At 44.8% G+C, this 23,580-nt stretch overlaps 1 protein-coding gene across 1 annotated transcript in view; it reads left to right on the top strand.

Moving 5' to 3' along the window:
* The window catches only part of LOC111875008 (transcription factor GATA-4), a 105,136-nt gene that overhangs the window by 22,846 nt on the left and 58,710 nt on the right, over positions 1-23,580 (top strand). The window contains exons 2-3 of the mRNA XM_023871003.2: positions 15,904-16,022; positions 19,214-19,591. Of these exons, the coding sequence (XP_023726771.1) occupies positions 15,904-16,022; positions 19,214-19,591 (497 nt within the window). The remainder of the gene's footprint in view (positions 1-15,903; positions 16,023-19,213; positions 19,592-23,580) is intronic.

Genomic DNA, 23,580 nt, shown 5'->3' with positions numbered 1-23,580 from the left:
GCACTTGATTGTACGCACTGTATATATATGCATATTTTAGGCCTATGCTATTCTGCAAGTAATCAACAACAGAGGCTTTGAACTACGTTGATATAAAGTGTAATTTTCTTGTATTTCGGCACATGCGCATTATATTGTCAGATGTACGTCGTATCTGTAGGCTCTTGTGGACACGGTATTCAAAAGGCGTGGAATTTCGAGAGTAGCAAAGCGATTGTTTGCTTCTTAAGCAGGCCTGCGCTCCACAGAGTGAGCTAATTCACGCTATGTTTTCTTCTTGAGCAGGACTGCGCTCCACAGAGTGAGCTAATTCACGCTATGTTTGCTTCTTGAGCAGGACTGCGCTCCACAGAATTAGCTAATTCACGCTATGTTTGCTTCTTGAGCAGGACTGCGCTCCACAGAGTGAGCTAATTCACGCTATGTTTGCTTCTTGAGCAGGACTGCGCTCCACAGAGTGAGCTAATTCACGCTATGTTTGCTTCTTGAGCAGGACTGCGCTCCACAGAGTGAGCTAATTCACGCTATGTTTGCTTCTTGAGCAGGACTGCGCTCCACAGAGTGAGCTAATTCACGCTATGTTTGCTTCTTGAGCAGGACTGCGCTCCACAGAGTGAGCTAATTCACGCTATGTTTGCTTCTTGAGCAGGACTGCGCTCCACAGAGTGAGCTAATTCACGCTATGTTTGCTTCTTGAGCAGGACTGCGCTCCACAGAGTGAGCTAATTCACGCTATGTTTGCTTCTTGAGCAGGACTGCGCTCCACAGAGTGAGCTAATTCACGCTATGTTTGCTTCTTGAGCAGGACTGCGCTCCACAGAGTGAGCTAATTCACGCTATGTTTGCTTCTTGAGCAGGACTGCGCTCCACAGAGTGAGCTAATTCACGCTATGTTTGCTTCTTGAGCAGGACTGCGCTCCACAGAGTGAGCTAATTCACGCTATGTTTGCTTCTTGAGCAGGACTGCGCTCCACAGAGTGAGCTAATTCACGCTATGTTTGCTTCTTGAGCAGGACTGCGCTCCACAGAGTTAGCTAATTCACGCTATGTTTGCTTCTTGAGCAGGACTGCGCTCCACAGAGTGAGCTAATTCACGCTATGTTTGCTTCTTGAGCAGGACTGCGCTCCGCAGAATTAGCTAATTCACGCTATATTTGCTTCTTGAGCAGGACTGCGCTTCACAAAGTGAGCTAATTCACGCTATGTTTGCTTCTTGAGCAGGACTGCGCTCCACAGAGTGAGCTAATTCACGCCATGGTTGCTTCTTGAGCAGGACTGCGCTCCACAGAGTGAGCTAATTCACGCTATGTTTGCTTCTTGAGCAGGACTGCGCTCCACAGAGTGAGCTAATTCACGCTATGTTTGCTTCTTGAGCAGGACTGCTCTGCAGAGTTAGCTAATTCACGCTATATCAACAAATGTTCCACATTAATGGTGTTAAGTTGAGGAGTGGTAGCAGGCACGCTGGTATTTTTGTAGGTATTTTCTGCCTTCCTTTCAGTTGCCTCTGAAGCAGCGTCGAAACTCGTGTGAAGTCCACCGAATGTACGAATTAGTGTTCGTCACTCCCAGCATGTAGGTATCCTTGTGGACTGAGGAAGTGTGTTCAAATTTCCCACAGATGCAGAAATACCGGACGCATATTCAAAATAGAATCCACTAACTTCTAATGATGACGTAATGTTCTACGACACAAACTGACGATGACTTATCCAGGTTAACAGGATAGGTCCACTGAAGTGAACAAGGAAGGCCTGACTCCATGAAATTAGTTTCAGCTGAGAGTATAATCATAAATTTTAATTAGATAAGGATTTGGAAGGAGGCCGTCGTATAGTTTAAGGGAAAATTCAGTGTTACGCTGCAGAGGCCGGATAAGGACTCTCTTGGTCCGAAGTCTGGGCATGTCAACCCCATGGTATTCTCGGAAGTGAGGTTAACGTGACTCTTATCTCTGAGTCTCATCTTCATTTCTGTAACAGTCGCGGGTTAATGTTTTTGTTCACTCTGCTAATACGTCACGTGCAACTGTGTCATATCTGCAGACAGCAAAAACAGCCCCGCAGCATGTAATATTTCGAAGTTTGTTGATGTCATTGAACTAGAGAGTTGATGCGAAGTATCAAACAACATACACAGAGAACATACTTTCGTCTTCTGATGGGCTGACAGTACTGTTGATGGAATGGCTGGATAATTCTTGTAGAAAAGCACGCAGCAGCTCAACTGTTTTGGTGTACTCAGTGTATCTCGGTCGTGCTTTTAGCTCCATACAAATTGTTATGTTTCCTGTAGCAGAGAAAAGAGCACACACTGGTCGTGGTCATTGTGTAATGCAGCGTTACCGATCCATATGTAACGAAGTAATATCGCTTGAGTCCCAAACATGAAACAGATGAGTCTAAATGTTGTCACACTTAACAAAGTAAATGTTGGTCGGGGAAAAAATTGTGGTTCCTACAGGTCACCTATAGTGGAGCCCCTGGCCTCGTCTGTGTTTGACGTAACTGGGCGGAAGAATGTAGCACTGTTGCCAGATCTTCATTTAAACTCCGGACGTTGCAAGTTCACGACATTCAGAATGCATACCGATATGGCTAAAGGAACGCTGCCCGCGGAAGAGGCAAAGGCCGGAACGCTCCTGGTCATTGTCGCCCGATGTTGTTTCCAGGCTGACAGCGCTGAGCGCCGATGCTAGGGATCATTAAATCGAGGCAAGACTATAATATTGTTAAAGATAAAGGTAAAAGTAAACGTTGTCCTTGTGGGGTTACGAGCCACGTAATGGCAACGTATGGGGGAATGGAATGAAAACTCGATCCGTTTTAACCCCGGCTCTAGATGTAGATGGATAATTAGCTTCACGCTATTTGAGCTTCACCCCAAAGAAAAGAGGCTCGGTGCCCGCAGGATGGAAGGCTGGGGGACCCCACAGCAGGTCCGGACGCGGCGGAGAAGGGAAATGTCCTTTGGCCCGCCGGAAGTTGACTCTGTCACGTGGCCCCTAGCTAGTCACAGCTCTGACTAAGCTGTCCCGGCTAGCCACCCAGCGTTGCTTCAACAGTGAATGCAGAAGGCTGCAATGTGCTGGGCATGTAATTAAAATGGATGACACAAGGAATGCATGTAGAATTTTGGTGGGCAAATTTGTGGATAACGAGCATTTGGCAGGCCGATGAGCGGATAGGACGCAGTTATTATGGTTCTTTGAGAAATTCGTTCTTAAAATGAAAGTTTTAGTGTGCCCATAACAGGCTGTGATATTATGTATTTAAAACCCAACAATTTCGCGTGGCCTATAAATTGAGTACTAGTGATATTCAGAAAATTTGGATATTAAGATAAGCGCTTTTCCCTTAGACCATTTCGAATGCACGTTACTGTACTACATAACCAGTTGTTATATCTTGGCACTTTTTTTATTGCTAGTGGGGTGGGACTGCGGCCACTTCTGGCCTATTTGTACCAGCCCCAGATGATAGGTGAGGGTGATTGTGGAGCAACTGGTGGAATGAAGATTGCCAGGGGAAACAAGTCCTTGGAGAAAACCTGCCCCAGCGCCACTTTGTCCACCGCAAATCCCACTTGACCTGACCCGGGATCGAACGCGGGCCGCGGCGATGGGAAGCCAGCGACTAACCGCTTGAGCTATGGCGCAGCCCTGTCCGTAAATAACTCAAGGCGCATAACAGACTGACAAACCGTAGGCTTGTTTGTGTATATGTATGGATTTCTGATGCAAGTAAGGCCTACATAATTTTTCTTGCCAAGCCCTACGGCTAGTGTTAACATCGGTATAGACCACGAGTAAAAACAATTGTCCGCTCTGCTGCTCATGGAGAGACTGAAGAAACCCATATGTGCAGCCAGCTTGGAAGCATTGGTAAAGAAACGCGCATGGCCTGTATGAAAGTGCCGAGGCATTCGTGTGAAGGCACTGAAGTATGAAAGTGCGGGAACCATTAGTGACGATAATTAGTGTCCCGACCCTTGTATGTAAGAATTGTCGGCCACTGCTGCTGTTAACGTGCATGCAGGCTCATTCTCCGTGCAGAATGGAGCGTGCTGTAAGTGTACACAACAAACATTTCTCTGTTCGTAACAAGCGCGTGTCAGTCTGTGGAGACATATCCGCGACAAGACTTCTCCATCCTCACGTATACCGCCCCCTCCAATCAGCCGGTTGCCACACATTGCCTTGGCTTGAGGCCTGTCTGGCTTTTGTCAGGTCCGCGCCGTAGTCGAGGAAGCAACCAGAGATGCGTTGTAACACCGGTGGCCCAGGTGAAGACTACGTAGGGAATGCCCTGGAGCAAGTTATTTGTACAATGATGATGATGATGATGATGGCTGTTGCATCAACCGAGCAAGTTTTCTGAGGCCGTAATACATTTAGCTTGCAGACGGAAATTCCCTGTTAGAATCTCTGTCTGGACATCGACTTTCTTGACCGACGCTTTTCGTGATTTTCCTCAGCACATTCAAGGGAATTCCGAGATAGCTCCCAGATACAGGCTACTGCCGCTTTCTTCCACGTTTTTCCGGTTCATCCGACCGTCTGATGCTGTATAGACCAAGCTACTGAGAGCGTTATTAAATAAAACATTCATAACCAAAAGAGACAGACGACAAGAACAGCAGAAGTGCAACATGCAGCGTCCTGGGCTCTGTTCTGTCGGGGGGAAAACTTACTCACGGAGCCGGATAGCTCAGTCGACATAGCGACTAGCCAATGGGCAGGACGACATAAAGAGTCAGGGTTCAGTTCCCTGCAGGTCAAGAGATTTATCTCGTATACTGTGGGTACCGGTGGCTGTTTCTACGGGTCTGAAGCGGCAGAGGCATGAAGCTGACCACTCACCATCTAGTGCCGAGGTTAAGAACGGTGGAACTATAATTCCGCTCCCTTCTAAGTCTTCACGTCGTGGTCCATAAATAATTAAACCCGGGCAGAACTTCGCCTCAGATACGCCGGATGATAATTTCTCATCTCATTAACGAAAGCGACATTCAGAAGGAAGAAACAAACGGAAGAATAATGTAAGGGGGGATAACTAAGAAGTCAAAATAGAGAGAGAGATATATAATCTGTTGTATACATATTGCGCGCCGCATAACAAGGTGCACATCCAGGAATGACTCACGCTACAGAGTAGTCGTACATGCTGAGGTCGCGAAAAAGGGCACTGCAGCGATAGTTCCCATTCAGAGATATGCGGAGGTTCTCAGTATCCAGTGTGTTACTGACGTGTCTTATTTGGACTTGAGTTATGAATATCCGTAGTGACAGCTCAAATTCATCCACTGCAAACGAGAATACAAATTAGAATTGAAACAGTGGGAGGACTCGTATTCCAGAACTTTTTGCCATACGTTTCTTAACAGGATTTAAAATGAGCAAACGTATGGTTGAATAATTCATCATTATCACCGTCCCCCACGTTATGATCTTCCGTAGCTGTCAAGGAATTGGTCCGTTTCGGCCTCTCTTTTCTGCTGCACTTTAGCCATTCATGGGTTCTTGTTCCAGTCTGTCTGCACTTCATCATTAATACTGGAAATGTAAAAAGATGAAAAGAACATTAGAAATATGAGAACCCCACAGTACGTTATCTGTCGGCCTAGCCACCAGAAGCAGTAAAGTTGTCCCTATGTTTAATTAATCATATCGACAAATAGACGTATGGGGGACTAGAAATATAGCTCCATGCATTCGTAAGCTCTCTGCTAAATGGAGGCGGGGGTGATTAACGCACCAGCCACTTGCCCTCGGAGATGAGTCCCAGAATCTGTCATAACATGTTTCCAAACAAATGCTCCCTGCCCATCCCGGGAATATGACCATGGTCATCCATGTAATTTTTATTTTATGATTGGGTTGGAATTTAAAAAGAAGAGTATGAGAATAAGAAGACACAACACGCGTATCTTCCACCTCTCCTGCATGGTAACGAAATTTGGGCAGTGGTGTTTAGTTTCCGAGGTGCTGAGATGAAATTCCTGAGACGTACACCCATATGTAGCCCACATGGAAAGTCGAATAATTGTGCAGACAAACCTTTCAGATATTCTATTAATTTTTTTAATTTTTAATTGTACAAAATTTCTTGGACTAATGAATCGGACCTGTGTTCCGTACAGTTTGACATTTCGTTTATCGGCACAAGAATGTTTACCACCTAATTAATAAAAGCATTTCTTGGTGTATTACTACCATCCTAAATATTGTCACGATTTAGGGGTGTGACTGTAAACGGTCTGGATTGGTGAATGGATTTACTGACCAGTTATACACACCACTCTGAACTACAAGTAATTACAGCGCTATACCAAATCTCCACACTTTACAAATCACATCAGCACCCGCTAAGCCTTTTTCCAGCTTGCTGTACCTTCATCAGCCGTTCCCTGGTAACGGCTACTAACAGATTCTTCAGCTGCACGCTCACAGATTGTCTTCGCAGCCTCCCGTGCAAAACTCAACTCGCAACTAACTCCCAGTCTGGCGGCCATGTCATACCAACCTCCTAGTGTTTTCTTCACAGGCTTTTAGCTGACAGCTAACCGGGTCGCCCCAGTTTCCTTCCTGACTGTACATGCTGCAGTATTAAGAAGCTATAAAATATTATTGTCAATGCTATGAAAGTTTTGTGTGCGATAAGATACGAAGGTTTTATAACGCCATTGGATTTAACTTGTTGCGGAAATAGAACGGACAACAATTAAACTGTGATTAATGATCCTCACTACAAAAACACGGGAATGACGCCAGGGACTTGATTTGCTGCTGGGTCTGTACTGGTCTGAACGTCCAGAGCTTACGCGGGTGCAGTTATTTTGTACTGGCTATACAGAAATAAAACGAGAAGGCAATTGCAAAAAGTTGATTTCTCTTCTTCTTCATTGGCGCTACAGCCCTCATTTGGTCCTGGGCCTATGAAACTCTCCGTTCACTTCGGTTTTACTAGATCTTAGACATACGGTAGGACTCCTTGGGCGGGTGATCAGCTCGTCGCAAGGTCTCTACCTGTACACAAACACAGAAAAACGCACACAAACATCCATGCCCTGAGTGAGATTCGAACCCACGATCCCGGCTTCCGAGCGAGCGAAGACAGTACATGCCTTAGACCGCTCGGCTACTGTGACCGGCAAAAAGTCGATTTACTCTGACATACACGTATTTACACATAGCGATGTATTGTTGAAAACGTAAAACTTGTGCTATCATTTTTAACAACAGATATCAGCTCCAGATCCTGATTTTCCGGCAGCAGTAAGCTTCTGACGCACGAGCACGAGTAATGTGGACGCGCCTTTAGATGTAGGTCTAATATAAGTCTTAATGACTCTCATATCGGTCATGATCATTCTTCTCAATTACTGTTTATTATACAGAAAATCGTATGTGACTTGAAATTTAGATTGCCAAATTTTATTCTATTCGGATTTCGGTATGATCAAAATAATAAAAAAAATACAAGAAAAACAACTTATAAGTTTGTTCAGTGTGATTTCCGAAGTGCTGTTAGCTTTAGGCATTCAGATCTATATCAGTATTTTTTTTATTGCTAGTGGGGTGGGTCTAAGTCCCTTGTACTGCGGCCACTTCTGGCCTATTGTGCCAGCCCCAGATGATAGGTGAAGGTGATTGTGGAGCAATTGGTGGNTGGTTGCTAGGATACCAAATATTTCTAACGTAAAAATTCTCTAATTGTATATGTCCACAAGGAATTTTGTGTGACCATGGATTTTTCATTGACGTCTTTGTGTTTGATGTTTACTTACTTAATCAGTTCGTCTTATACCATTACGGTGTCGAGGTTATCTTTTCATTTGATAATTTTACAGACGGTAGGACTCCATGGGCGGGTGATCAGCTCGTCGCAAGGCCTCTACATAAACACAATACAACACAGACACAGAATAAACGCATACACACACACACACCAAACATCCATGCCTGGTGTGGGATTCAAACCCACGATCCCGGCTTCCGAGCGAGCGAAGGCAGTGCATGCCTCAGACCGCTTGGCTACCGTGACCAGCAGGCCATTGAAGTAGGCCTTCGGAACATCACATCGAACGAGTACGGAAAATAGGCGCACTCCAGTGGCTTAACCTTTTCGGTCTTGGTTGGGTTCAAACTGACGGACGGCCTACTTAAACAAATGAAGGTTCTTAATTGTATAACACAAGAGAAGCAGGTGGACAGAAAGCTTCCTGCAATGCAGTGACTGCTCGCGCGAGCCGGTAACCATGGTTTCTACTTAGCGCGAACATTTCCGCAACATCGTCACACAAATCTTGCGGATCGTGTGCCAAACAGGATGCACCTCTGCGATGTTCAGGTCCAGTTGCCACATATGTCAACCGGTTCTTGTTTCACCTGGAATTGACATTACCGGAACACAAAGAGAGTTGCCGTATCATGATCACTGTGGGCGATGTGGACAGTCTGTCAGTCCAGCCAGACACCAAATGCACTGTTTTAACGGTAATGACTACCGCAGTGGGTTCAGGAAAACCTGACGAAGTGCAGCCGTGTTGGTACAAACGGCAGTAATTAAAGCAGTCATGTTTATTCAGACCTCGATAAGATATGACATGACAGAAGCGAGGGCAAAAGGAGTTGAAATATGGAATTTCGAACGTTAGAGGTCTCTGCAGGTGCTCATACCATGCAACTGAGTCCTTCTTGAGAAGCCACCAGCAGCGAAGCTACTCATGAATTTACCAATATTGAATGGAACCTATATGTTCTTCACCGTGTTCACAAGAGCCCTTCACTGGTCCTTATCCTGAGCCAGATGAATCCCGTCGATACCGCTTCATTCTATCTAAGATCCATTACAATTTTACCCTCCTATCTACGTCTAGTTCTTACTAGTGGTCTCTTTCCGTACGGCTTTCCCACTAAAATCTTATATGCAATCCTCTCCTCCCCACACGTGCTACATGCCCTACCAATCTCATCCTCCTTGATTTGTTCATTCTAGTTATTCTTGGCGAAGAGTACAAGTTGTGAAGCTCTTCATTATGCACTTTTCTCCAACCTTTTGTCACTTCAGCCCTTTCCCGTACAAATATGCCCCTCAACACCCTGTTCTCAAACACCCTCAGTCTATGTTCCTCCCTTAATGTCAGAGACCAAGTTTCGCACCCATACAAAACAAAAAGGTCAGGGTAAATAAATGAATAATTTATACTTTTTCGCCCAATATTGTTTCGATGAATACAGCAAGGTTGAGAAAGGTGAGACATGTAGCACGCTTGGAGGAAAGGGGAAATACACTCGCGTAAGACTTTTATCTGGATTCCTAAAGAACGTGGCAGAGTGGATGTGAACCTGTGGGTCGCAGCCCAAAAGAAGGTCGCGGGGAACATTCAGATTGGTCGCGAATGCATTGTCAACATTAATTTATTTTTCGCGGTAATAAACGAACGTGAATGAAGGCGATGGACACGAAAGCATGTGGAACAGAAACCAATATCCGGATGTCATTGCATACTAAGTCTTTGTTGTTGTTTTAATTTTGGTGGCGTGGTCGAGTAGGATGTATTTTTCTGTATAATATTTGTATATTGCATTTAATGTTATTGAAGCTTCTTTCACGGGTTTACTAACAGTTTGCAAGACGGTCTTCACAGCTACGATCAGACAGTACTGTTCATTATCGCTGCATCTACTGTTTCATTTGGTCTGGATATCTTCACCTTGTCTCCACGCAAGACACAATCCGAGAATTATTGTTAGAAGCCTTGGCACTATTTTGAGGGACGTACCCCTGCATATTCTACTTCAGACTTTCCTTGTCTGTATCAGTGTAAGTTCTACTGCCACCGAGTGAACACCCAATTGCAATAAAATAATAATAATAATAATAATAATAATACGATACTGTACATTCTGGAGCAAGATTTCCGGTTCATTCCATTTTTCCGTACAAATATACACATGTTAAGATTCCCATCAGTGGAATCTAGTGATTAGCGTTCCAGGCTGCAGATCCAGAGGTCCGGGTTCGATTTCCGGCGCACCCAGATTTTTTTCGGAGAAGTAAGGAATCGGGAACGGGGTCCACTCAGCCTCGTGATGATAATTGAGGAGCTATTTCAAGGAAATAGCGGTTTCGGTCTAGAAAATCGAAATTAACGCCCGTAAGGATTCGTTGCGCTGAGCACGCCACACCCTCTATCAGCAAAAGTTGGCACTAAACTTCGCCGACAAGCGGCGGTCGCCCGGCCGGTATAGTTCGCTTGCGGACTAAACTCGCGGAGTTTGTTTTTTGTATGTGTGTTGACAACAGAGACATTTGTGAGCGCTTAACTTTTGCATAGGCAGACTGTCGTGGTGTTGTGCAGGTTACTTCACTGTGTGGTCATTGTCAAAATACATCGCTGTTGTGTGTTAATCACAACATTCCCATTAGGTGAGTTTCTAACTTGTACGTAGTAACGCTGATAGTTTTAGTAAATATTTACAGCAAAATAGGAATAATTAGTATATTTGGTGTTTTTTGTAATGTATAAGCGCATGTGGTTTATTTTGTATTATTTACATTACATTGTGAGTTTAACGAACTGAAAATTGGGTCGTGTTGGTTAAAAGGTTTGGGACTACTAATGTTCCAGATCTAGACGTTTCTGTTTGTTTATTTATTCTGTGTTTATTTAACGTTGTTTTAATAATCATTACTGAACAGTGGATCAGTTGAATGAGTAGGAAAGCTGTCATGGTCTGATTTGATGTTACTATCCTGGCGTGTTCAAACGATTACGAAGAACTCATCAGGTTAGCCCCATTTTCTAGCCGAGATTCGAACCCGTGGACCCTTCCTCGACTAAAATACATTTGAGAATACTTCATACTTCAGATAGGTAACCTCACTGAAGATAAGTCCCCCGTGTTGAACTAGTTAATTTGGAACAATGGATCTTATAGACAGTTGGCAAGACTCCTCGGACGGGGGATCAGCCCTGTTGCAAGGCCGCTTCCTGCACAGGACAAAGAAAACAGAAGAAACGTGGACAGGCATCCAGTTTTTAATTAATTTTGTTCTTAGTGGAGTGAAACTGAGTCCACTTGGTACTGCGGCCCTATTTTACCAGCCCCAGATGGTAGCTCATGGTGATTGTGGAGCGATGGGTGGAATGAAGATTGGCAGGTGAAACCGAAGTACTCGGAGAAAACCTGCCCCAACGCCACTTTGTCCATCACAAACCCCACATGTTTACACCCGGGCTCGAAGCTAGGCCGCCGCGGTGGGAAGTCAGCGACTAACCGCTGGAGCTATGGCGCGGTTGACATCCATGCTTAGAGTGGGATTCGAACCAACGATCCCAGCGACCCAGTGACTGAGCAGGCGAAGAGAATTCATGCCTTAGACCGCGCGCCCACTGTGATCGGCAAGGCACTACCGAAATTCCCACTTAAAATTAACTTCGCTGAAAGGCATTCGAGCCCAGATTATGTTTGAAGAGACTTGTATAAGAACCAAAACATGCTGCCAGGTAACGGACATCAGCTGATGTTCGAAGTAGATAACTGCGAGGGACAGAACGGATGTTCAACCGTTGGAACGCGTGATATCGATAATATTGCAAGTATATGTAGTTCCTCTTATCTTTGTTTCAAGACAAATGTAGTACAAACGTTACGTATCGCGTTGTGACCGTTAAGTTACGCACGTGTGTAATACATCACGCGTGTTTCTGATTACGCTTCAAAATAAACACAGCGTTTGTTGAATTCCTGTGCGGGATTGCTGTGGGCACGAGCCTTATGCGCTCTGACCCGGGTGACAGAAGAAAGTGCGCCCTCACGTTCCGTTAAACTGAGCATGGAGTGCACGTGCTGGTAGAGGGATGTCAGGACACGCCGAGGGAGTGTTCAACCAGCATCTTCACTTAGTGGTGACATTTCCTGTCCACATACTCACTGACCCGTTTATCCGTTACATTATTATTGCTAATTCGTATGCCGCCTACTCCAGGTTCATTTCTTTATTTTCTTACATTCGATTTTTTTTATGTCCGGAACCTGGGGTAGGCCGGTCTGTGTAGTGAGTAGGGAGCGGCCTGGACGACCGAGGAGAATCTATTTTACACGTGCTCTGCTCGTGCCCCCCCCCCAAGCCCGCTCTCTTTTGGATACTGGGGTATCTTTCCCGCGGAGGTAAAGCGGCCGAAGCGTGAAGCTGAGCATCCACCTCCATCAAGCGACGAGATATGGCACTGAGCTATACCACCAATCCCCAATATGTCTTCACGACTTCGTGCGTAACTAAGCACAGGGACAACGTTACTTTTACTTTCTTTAGCTTCAGAAATCTTTTTACTTAGAATTTTCATTAAACTAGGAGCCGCGGTAGCGTATTCGGTATAGCGACTAATTACAGGCTGGACGACTGAGGGGTCGGAGTTCCGAGTCCCGCTGGGTCAAGAATTTTATGTTCTCAAAATCGTCCAGAGCGGCTCTGGGGTTCACCAAACCTCCTATCCAATGGGTACCGGGTGCTCTTCCCCTGGGGGTAAAGCGGCAGTGGCGTGAAGCTGACCTCCAACTAGTGCCGAGGTCAAGAAAATGTGGGTCTATACATCCACTCCCCCATACGGCTTCATGCCGTAATGTTTAATTCGTTGAGCACAGGGACAACTTTTTCAATGAGCTGCTCTTAGGATGACATAAGTTTGTCTTCGCTGTTCCTGCATCTAGTGGGAGTTCATGTATTTAGTGAGGATTTCAGTGATTAGGTTAGTTCAGAAGGTTAGGATCCCAGTGTTGAATTTCTTTGCATGTGACATCGTGACGGCCCTGGAATATCGTAAGGTGGAAATAATACTCTTGCGAAAGGGAGTGGTTAGCGTCACGCTTCGTCTGCTTCAGCCGAATAACCATTTTGTCTGATACGTGGGCGTAAGTAATATTCGGCGTGGACATGGTGCTAGAAAAGCAGTTTTGTTACTGAAGGTAGACACTAGACGAGATACTAAGCGACACAGGCTCCACGACCCTAAAAGTAAGTAAAAATAAAGATATCCTTGTAACAGCCCGTGGAGGCCCATAGGGTTGTGTGATGTTGTGGTTCCCACAGTTTCTAGACAATCGGCACATAGATGGCGGTAAAGTTGTCAACCTTAGGCGCCAACCGCGCTTTACTCCCCAGGAATATTCCTGGTACTCATTTCTGTTAGACGCTGCGTGGACCCCAGGGCCGTGGTGCTGCTGGAAGGATTAGGTAAATTGAAAAAATCCACATCGGGATTCGATCCTGCGACCTTCCGGCATGTAGCATGGACCGTACCTGACATAAAGTAAGTTCCCTTGACATCCAGTTCATTATTTGTTATAACAAAAATTCGTTCTCGTGCAAGTAACAGAACTTAGCATAGCTTGTTGTATATTACGCACCATTTTATGGAAGCTGGGCAGTTTGAGTTCATGCAGTGTGAAACCAACTCCTCCGGACCAAAACTGGGCTACCAAATTTTAGTCTATACATCCCATAACAAGTTTCATGAAAATCGATCAAGTTACTTCGAAGATTAAGGACTAGGGGCTATGAAAGGGTGTAGATGGAGGTAGAGTAATGTTCTAACACACGATCATATCCCTGCATTTACGTGGAAGCAGTCGATGTTATTTTTCCCCCGAGAAGAACGGAACGTTTCAGTGAGGTTCTTACCTGGCGCACGCTACAGAAAAAAAACATAATTTCTTGTCCTGTAATTGATCTTCTAGTTATATAACTATGCTTGTTCATGTGCTTGGGCTATGTAGCATAGGGCGGTAGAATGATTGTGTCAGTGATTGCTTTGAACGAATATGGAAGGAAGCGATCGTGGCCTGTTTCATGATATTCCAGCATGCGTCTGGAGGTACTGAGTAAAACTGCGATCCTCCACGAATCAGGAATGCTAAACACAATATCGTGATGTTAAGTGCTGCGGGAATTTAGGGCAGAAAACTTCCGAAAGGAAGTGAGCCTCCCTGTTGCAGCCGGCGGAGTTAGGGTTCCTGGCAGTTCGCTGTAAGGGAAGGAGAAAGTGTCTTGTGGTGCTCCTCGTGTCGTCGTGACGATAAGAACTGCGGCCTGCATCTTTGGGGTACAAATGAAAGGGCAACATCCACCCACTGCCAGGAAGTCGCTGGTTCCATCCATTTCCTCTCCCATTTACGCGATAGCTGTATTTATGGAAAACTCGAACGTAACGCAAAAGCTCAGGATCTGAAAAATTTATTTCCCATAGGCTGAATGTTACAAATGTGAATACTTTCAGTGATTATTTTTCATTGGTAAACTTTGTCATTGTGGTAGTTTGGTCGTTTAAAAGTGTAATAGTACAGAGAGAATTTTTAGTGTGTGGACCGGGTCCACGGCTCTGCGCTTCACGGCGGCCGGTGCGCCGCTTGCCGCGGGGCGCATACAAATTTTGCCTGTAAGTCAGCATGTCTGACGGCCGATAATATTTGGAATGAAGTACATGGTTACAATTCACAGATCACAGGAGGTGTTCAAAATGCTGTTTTGTCTACACGTAGATATCTCGAGTCTTCTGGGATATAACGCCGTATAGTCTAGTGAATGTCGGCCGACGTTTCGGAAGAACACACCGCCTCAATTTTAGGATCGAAAGGTAAGCCAAGCAAGAACCTGGCATGGAGCGGCATGTTTCTCCGAAACGTCCGTTAACTTTGGCGGTATACATGGCATTATATCCCAGAAGATAGAACACTTCGTAGCCACCGCTGTGAGAGCCACAAATCCAACAACCCTAAATACTTAGTCAACTCAGTCACAGATTCTGGCTTTAGAGAAACGCGAAGATTCATCACCGCGTTAATGAAACCGTGCCTTTAGACCCAAACCCGAGCCATTTGTGCCAAAACTTTGCGCTACATTCCTTTAACATCCATTTTCACCCTACTTTTTATATTTTTAAAAATAAAGAAAGGCTATCAGCTCTTCCCTTAACTTCTTACGAATATTGTTAATATCTTGTTGCGTAATGCGCATTACGATACTTAACAATTCATATATTGTGGAGTGTCCCCTTGTAAATCCGTATTGGTCGTTCCTGTTAAAGGTTGTAACCTTTGCTGTCCCCCCCCCTTCCAAATTGTTTCTTTTTCTGTGCGGTCCGTGTCGTATCAAGGAGGCGTATGAGATCACATTGCCGTTGCCGTCTATGTACACCCTTTTTCTTCATTTTCTGTGCGCTTCGTGTTTTTTGAAAGGAAAGTAGGCTATTATTTCTTCCTAGAACTTCTTGTGATATTATCCTATCCACACAGAAACTAAGGCATTACTGTTTGGATGACAAAGATTTCTGTAGATCGAAACCTGAGCCATTTTAATTCAATCCCAACCTTTTCACCACATTCCTTTGAGATCATTTTAATATTATCCATCTATGTACACAAAAATTATAACACTTGTATAGTTCACGTAGGTCTGTATTTGAACTTCCACACAAGTAAATTATATGCAATAATTTGAAACATGACCAAACAGTTGACACCCCACGGGTCTGTTCATGGTCTCGTTCTGCTGTGAAATGAGTCTTATTTGACTTCGTCATCCGTTGTCTGAAGTGGATTCAAACCGGAGACCTTAGATACGAAGTCAGCAGCATCGTTCCACTATTGACCTCCAGGATTCAGTAATTTAGGAGCAGTGTGTTCATGATCAATCTCTTATCTGATCTATTTTTCGTGTGTATTTACTTTCACACTTGCGACGTGTATAGAGGAGCGTGTTGGACATACTTTTTGTCAACGAGGAGGGCCGCTGGGAAGCAAAGGAGGAGAGAGAGCGTGTAGGACTGCAAGTGATGCGATGGGAAGGCTGCTGGGTAGACTAGGTCACAACCACCAAGCTGTGTGCTTCTCTGTTGCAGTCCGATGTTCTCCCGGGGCGCCATCTATCCTCCCCACGCCATGCAGTATCTAAATACAAGCCATGGATCTGACGTCACAGTACAGAGTGCCACTTCTCAAAATCTCTGGTCAACTCAAGGTAAGTGTTGCATCCGATTTGTACGTCACAGGCATTGGGAAAATTACCATTTGCTGAGAAATGTAAAACGACAAAGCCCACTTCCTTTTCTTCTACGCCATAGTCGTGTGTTTATTTTCACTGTCCTCTTCGTTGTCTTTCCTCCTTACATTATTCCACGTGTGTATTATAATTTTCTCCTTTTCTTATGCTATCTCCTTCCGTACCTTCTGAAAGAGAATCCCTTGTATGGCCGAGTGACAGCCGTTGAGCTGACATGGTCTCAGGACTACCAGAAACCTTATTTGGGCTTAAAGAGTTGGAGAGACCAGATCGTAGAGCAGAATTTAGGAAATAAAATTCACAGTTTTGATGAAAAGTTACATTTCTTTTTTAAATGGCCTTCAGAAGTTTATCATTAANATTATACTCACATGCAAAGTGCAAGTGTATCATTAGACGCTTCTGCCTCCCTGTCTGAGCGAGGCCCGTACAAAAGATCCTGAGATAGTCTCATCTCTACCTTCTGAGGTAAGAAAACTCACCTGTGTTCCTTTGGCAAAGAGCATCAGCAACAGCCGCTGCAGGCGGAAGCCAGGTGAAGGAACAGGAAGGTAAAGGGGGACGGCGACAACAAGAAGGTGACACCCAACGTAAAGGGCACTATACAGAGAGAGCGGTTACAGAGGAGAGTAAGTGACGCCCAAACCGTGGGGCGGTCATAGTTTAAATATTTCTGAAGGTCAGATTTTGTGTCATGTTTTTTTCGGAAATGAGAGTTAAAGTTCATAAGTAAGTGTGCTGCATGAAAAGTAACATTTGCTTTGTAGATGGTCTGCAGAAGTTGATCATTCACATGTTGCACTCTATGGGCATTCTTTCAGTGAGCCAAATTCAGTATATGCTCTCGGTGCTGCATAGCCGAAGTTTAGTTGTTCATGGCGGTGAACTTCATCTGTGCTTTATCCGGCAATGTGATTCATGTTTATGTTTGAAGCAGTACAGGTTGCTGTAACGTATAAAAATATGTCGCTACGGCTCTGTATTTGGGCCATATACGTGTAAGTAGAAACTTTGCCATAACTGATTATGGCTCTCATAATACACCGATAAATACTTCTGGATGGCGACAGTTGGCCGGCCTTCTAATGAGGAAGTCATCTTTTTCTTTTCCTTGGCACTACAGCCCCAGAGGTCCTAGGCCTACCTCCATGAACGTCTTCGTTCACTTCGGTTTTTCTAGATCTTACACATTCTGTAGGACTACCTGGGCGGGTGATCAGCTCGTCGCAACGCCTCTACTTATACACAAACACAGAAAAACACACAGACACAAACTAAACATCCATGCCCTGAGTGGGATTCGAACCCACGATCCCGGCTTCCGAGCAAGCGAAGATATTACTTGCCTTAGACCGCTCGGCAACCGTGACCGGCGAGGAAGTCTTCTATCAGTTGTTATTTGTTCCTTTCATGTCTTACCTAATGAGACACAGTGAGAAGGTAAAGCAGGAATTTTGCATTGATTGTGAATGGCCGATTTGAAAGGACATGTAAAGAAGTGGTCATGACTTATTTTATGGTATTATCCCTTTATTTTCTCCGGTTTCTGAGGAAAACAGCGAAAACCATAGCCAGGGCAGCCTAAATCTGGGACGAATTCGGATTCCAGGCCTATTGCATGCAGAGCACGAGAAGTAACCAGGCAGCCGCGACGTTTGGCGAGCAATAATTGTGATTCTGAGAAATATAAGCCCACATTTCATATGCCTTATCCACATTTGTAACCGCCTCTGTGGTCTAGTGGGCAGAGGTCCTGGCTTCGATTCCGGCGCTACAAGATTTTCTGAGAAGTAGTGGGTCAGGAACGGGGTCCACTCAGCGTCGTGAGGATAATTGAGGAGCTATTTCAAGGAAATACCGGCTCCAGTCTAGAAAACCGAGATTAACGGCCGTGGGGATCCGTTGGGCTGACTACTTGATTCCCTCTATCCGCAAAAGTTGGCACTAACTTCGCCGACAAGCGGCTGTCGCTCGGTCGGTGTGGTTCCCTAGCGGACTATAGGCCACGGAATTTTTTTCTTGTATCCACATCTGTAATCCTATGGGTGTGCAGACTTTAGAAGTCAGCATATGGACTCGTTATTTTGTGCTTATACGTATATGCAAGTTTTCCAGACATCGGTGTTAGTTGTATGAATGCTACGTGGGAGATGGATTTTTTTTTGTTGCTAGTGGGGTGGGACTAAGTCCCTTGTACTGCGGCCACTTCTGGCATATTGTACCAGCCCAAGATGATAGGTGAGGGTGATTGTGGAGCAGTTGGTGGAATGAAGATTGGCAGGGGAAACCGAAGTACTCGGAGAAAACCTGCCCCAGCGCCACTTTGTCCACCACAAATCCCACTTAACCAGACCCGGGATTGAACCCGGGCCGCCGCGGTGGGAAGCCAGCGACTAACCGCTTGAGCTATGGCCCGGCCAAGAGGGAGATGGATATTCGTTCGCCAGTCCATCTCCCCGTCTTCAGTATTGTGGACACGAATCCTGTGTTCCGCGTGCTGCAGTGTGAATCGGTGCTACTTTCTGCGCTGCTTGGAGTAATTACGTCTTACCTTAGTCTTGTCTGTCGGTCATTCTGTTTATTACTCTTTGTTACAATACTTAATCCGTGAATTCATGTTTGAACTAACAGTTGAATGGAGGAAAAGCCTGAAGAATAATATGAATTTCACAATCTTCCTTTATCCTCGTTCCTCTTAGCCTGCCAGATGTGAAATTCGGCGCTGACTGATGAGTTGTCTTTATGGATGTAACGCTTGGCTTATTGTGTGATCCTGAAAGTGGAGGCAATACGTTCCTCCGAAACATCAGTTTGCATTCTCCTTATGATGTATTCATTTTTCAGTCGACTATTTGTAAGTTTATGAACTGCCTTACATTGTTCGTTAAATTTCCTCTCTCAGTTTTGTGACGTGTTAACGCCGTCTTAATGTAATTGATCTGTGTTGTGTTACGCCCAGTTTCGGACGGATGATTTGAAATGGGGCGTTAGGCATTTCGTAAATATTTGTCTAACTACAGCTTGAATATCTCATAGTACTATAATGGATTGAATTGACCGAGGATGGTATCCAGCAAAGAGCTTTGGTAGAAAATAAGCTAGGAGCCATTATGTACCATAATGCAATTATTTTAAATTCTAATGCACAGTGTCGCTGGGTTCCACCGAGGACTACACATCGAGTCCCAAGCACACACCAACTGCTCTTCCCGCATTTTCTCAACGATTCAGTTCAGCGTCGAGCGGGGTCACGGCGCATGGTACAGTGTCGCTGCCAGGTTTCACGAGTAGCGGCATGGCGCACCGGGCGTCTCCGTATTCTCCCGCCCCGGCGCCGGCCCACACCCCGTCTCTCAATTATTTGAGTAACAGCCCCTCAGCGGACTCTTCGGTCAGCAATACGGCGCTCTGGGGAAACTACGACACAGGGTCCACACTGCAGCAGTACGGGGTCGTGGCATCGGGCAACTCTGCAGCGTCCAGGGGAAGAACGGCGTCTATATCGGCAGCTGCATCGCTTACAGCTAGTAAGTACTTGTCAGATTTATGTTTAATTATGAAGGCGTCGGTTCTTTAAAATGATCCTGGAAAATCCATCACATTGTTATTCGCGGGCCACAAATGAAGTGGCCCACACGTAAGTGGTGTGGGAGGCCCCAGAAATAGTCATTGCCTTTGCCGAGAATTGAACGAACTCTTCTCAGCCTATCAGCCTTCTTGATAGGTCTACAATCCTCATGTTTCGGAGTTTTATATCGTATTAACATCACCGAGTGCCGTCTCTGCATTTAATTGCTGAGGAGGAGGAATAATTTGATGGATGGGAACAAACTGCATTTGACGGATTCATTTATCCCGTCCTGACAGGCTCAAGTACTGCTGCAGCCTATGCCTAAAAGAGAGCTTTTGAAGTAAAGCAATTGTTATAGCCACATTTGTGAACAAAAAAAATATTTGCTGTGGCTGCATGAATGTTTAACTCACAGATGTACGACTTGGATTTCATCGTATCAAAATACCTGCATATGAACAAATAAAGTAGAAAAACTTCACAGACAGAAAATTATCAGAAACCATTTCTAGATAATTTACCGCCAAATAACAGACCACTTACTTCCAGATCCAAAATATCACAGATATAAGTTCAGCTTTCCAACACCCAGCAAAGTAAAGTCTGTAACATTTCGATTTGTTGTGCGAAAGACAGTGTCGTATTTCATATGTAACAAGCAGTTATTTCAAAAGACGGGGGAAAACACAAAGACTCGAAAGAAACTTTATAACTACTTGCAGCCGTTAAATTCAAATTTTTGTGGGTTATTTTTAAAGAAATAATTGCTGGTTATATTTCAAAATCTGGTTCTGACGATGGCGTATAACACTCATGATTACTGGGTTTTTGGACTTTGTCCTTCGTCCATTATTCCTAGAAAACACAAAAGAACGCTATTTCGGAAACTGGGTCTGTTTCCGGCCTCAGGTGAGGGGTGGGACACACACATTCTGTTGGGCGCGTTAGAAAGAACTAACTTCATTCACCGAGGACGGAAACGGCTCCAGTTTGCGAAACTTGTTCTTTCGTGTTTTATAGAATACCGGATAAAGTACAAAGTCCCAGTAATCCTGATATGAAAAAGTATTTACATCAACACTTCGCATAGTATCCACCTCTTACCCGTCATTAGGGTAACTGATTTCATTTCAGTCCGTACGTCTACCTGATACTTCATATGGAAAGGCAGGTGCTGATAACCGTTTCTCAAGAACTTCTCCGCCTTTTATGGGACCGAAAGTCCAGTGTCCACAATAGCCCGCAACTTCCTCCCAATTCGAGTGAGATGAACCCAGTCCACATCCTAACTTCCTGTTTTTCCAAGATCCGTGTAATAATTTCACGTTAATTTTTCTTCGTCAGTACATTCGAAATTAACCGTAGTAGTCCCATATTATTAGGGCGTCAAGAAATCATATACAGTTTATACACACAAAGCCCGTTGAAATGTCATAAGGAAATTGTGCGAATCAAGCCCAGTCAAAGAGTCTAACCTCAATAATTTGAACAGTTCTAGAGAAACACTACATGCATGCTAAAATACCCAGATGTGATAGAGAAGTCACATACGCTAAGCGGTGCCGCTCTTGGAAGTTTTTGCCCGGTAATGTTGCCAGTAAGAAACAACTTTCCTCTGGAGATAAACCCGACAACTCGTTGTTTTGAGCTGGGAACAGAGAATCTGAGTGAGTTATCTAGTTCAGCACCAAATAACAGATAATTGTTTCACTCACAGCTTTACCAGTTGTTAACAGTCAGAGGCTGAAAAATTCCTTAAATACAGAATAAGTACTGACACACTCCAGAAATATCGCTAATGTGTATTATTTGAACATTACCACGAAACACGCCTTTTTATACATATTTTGTGACATCTTTACTGAGCATCCGCGCACATTCTGCGCCATTTCGTGTGGAACACATTAATTGAACCTTCGAAGGAAACAATTGCCATCGCAGTGCAGTTTGAGACTCCCACAAGAGAGCGACTCTTATGCACGAAAAATGATGTCACTGACTCTCCGCGCTGCCAGCGACAACGAAAATTTGTTTTCTGCAGATATCTAGTCCGCCATTCTGAATGAATGATGGTTCTTTACGTAATTTTTTTTTAATTCACATAATGGGGGGGGGGAGTCCAGTTGGGTCCACTCGGCACGGCGGCCACTGATTGGCCTATTGTACCTGCCCCAGGTGATTATGATGATGGATAATTTGGTGGAATGAAGATTGGCAGGCGAAACCGAAGTACTCGGATAAAACCCACCCCAGCGCCAGTTTGTCCACCACAAATCCCACTTGACCATACCCCGGGATCGAACCCGAGCCGCCGCGGTGGGGAGCCAGCGACTAACCGCTTGAGCTATGGCGCGGCCCGTTCTTTACGTAACTGCTGCTAACAACAATGAACCTGAACGCTTTGGGGACAGAATAAGGACATCGCAGCAAAATCCTTGTACATATACATAGGTGTGTACATGGGGGGGAGAGCGTGTCGGTACTCTTCAGGAGCCAGTTTGCATGCGGTTACTCAGCGGAAAGCAAGATCCTCCTTGGTGTAGTGGAGAATAAAACTGACGGAGCTTCTTCAGTTCTTTCGTGAAAATGTTTATGTATGGGTTATTTGACAACGCTTTCAATATCGACACTGTCGAATGTATAGATGATGTAGTGGGAGATACTGACAAAAACCACGAAAAATAGCAATCCTGATAGCCGGTGCGGTGGCCGATATTCGAGCCGAGCACCTTCCGAACACGAGTCAGCGTTTACGCCAACCCGTTTGATGAAACGAATTAATAATAAGCAGTTGTTGTGTGAGACGTATTGTGAGCCAGTTTTACGTGTAGAACATGTCAGTTAAATTAAGTTAACGTTCACAATTTTAACACTCATTAAGTTCAATGAGGATGTGCGAGAAAACTGTCGTGGCCTGTTTCAAACTCAGTTTTGCAGTTGTCAAGATGGCGCGAGTAAAATCACTAGAAACCTCGTTAATTGTAGCAGGCCCCCACCGAAATACGAAAGGGATATTTCCAGCATGCGCGTCACAGTCTCAGATCGCCTCAGTTTAGATCCCGTTTGCAGACAATCATGCATTGGTCAGTTTCCTGAGTGCCTTAGGCCTGCAGTTGCTGAAAGTGAAAGTTCCTTGGATTTAAAACCCGAGGAATAAACAAGAGACCAGACGGTATTGCCACGCTGTCAGCCAGGTTCAGTGCTATGGGGCCGGAATATATGACGGCAGTCTGACCGGTCTGCTTGTTATTAGTAAGGGAACTAATAGGTGTCATGTCAGTAACCCCAAACTCAGGTCGTGATGACTCCATGTTTGGGGTGAGTCGTCATTTGGTATTTGTATACTTTGACCGAGTAAAGACAGCTTTTAATATGCCAGACGTACAAAGTTTTCATGTATTTTCTTACGAAGCAGGATATCCAACAACAATGCAAAGGTCACTTTCCAAATATATAGGGATAGGACTATGTCAGTGCCCGTACGTTTTCCCTTGATACAAATTCGTAAATTTTGCTTGAAACTATTGCGAACCGAAAGGACCGAAGAGTATGCGGTAGATTCGCATTCGGGAGGTACCCGTTTCGAATCTTGGTAGGTTACATGCTTCTCATACTTCGGTATTGCTTTAATTTCCTCAATTTCGTCAGCCCTTCGCATCCTTCTAAGTCTGTACTTCTTACACATAATTCGTAAAAATCCTCCCATCTTGCTACATGCCTTGTAACCTCTGAAGTTGAAACAGCATCATTAAGTAATTGAGAATCAATCAAGAAACCCAGCAGGTGCTTATAGAATTTCGATTCTGAGGTGGAGTGCCAGCTGTCTAAAAATGAGGTTTCGTGGAGTTCCTCAGTCCCTCTAGTTGAGTGCCTGGATAATAGGCTGCCTTGACAGTAACGTCTTCCTGTACACTTTCATTTTGCATGTTCATACTGTCGTCACAT

This window comes from Cryptotermes secundus, unplaced genomic scaffold, assembly GCF_002891405.2.
Source record: "Cryptotermes secundus unplaced genomic scaffold, Csec_1.0 scaffold973, whole genome shotgun sequence".
Classification (NCBI taxonomy): Eukaryota; Metazoa; Arthropoda; class Insecta; order Blattodea; family Kalotermitidae; genus Cryptotermes; species Cryptotermes secundus.
Note: the sequence above shows the minus strand (reverse complement) of the source record. Positions and strands in the feature narration are given on the sequence as shown.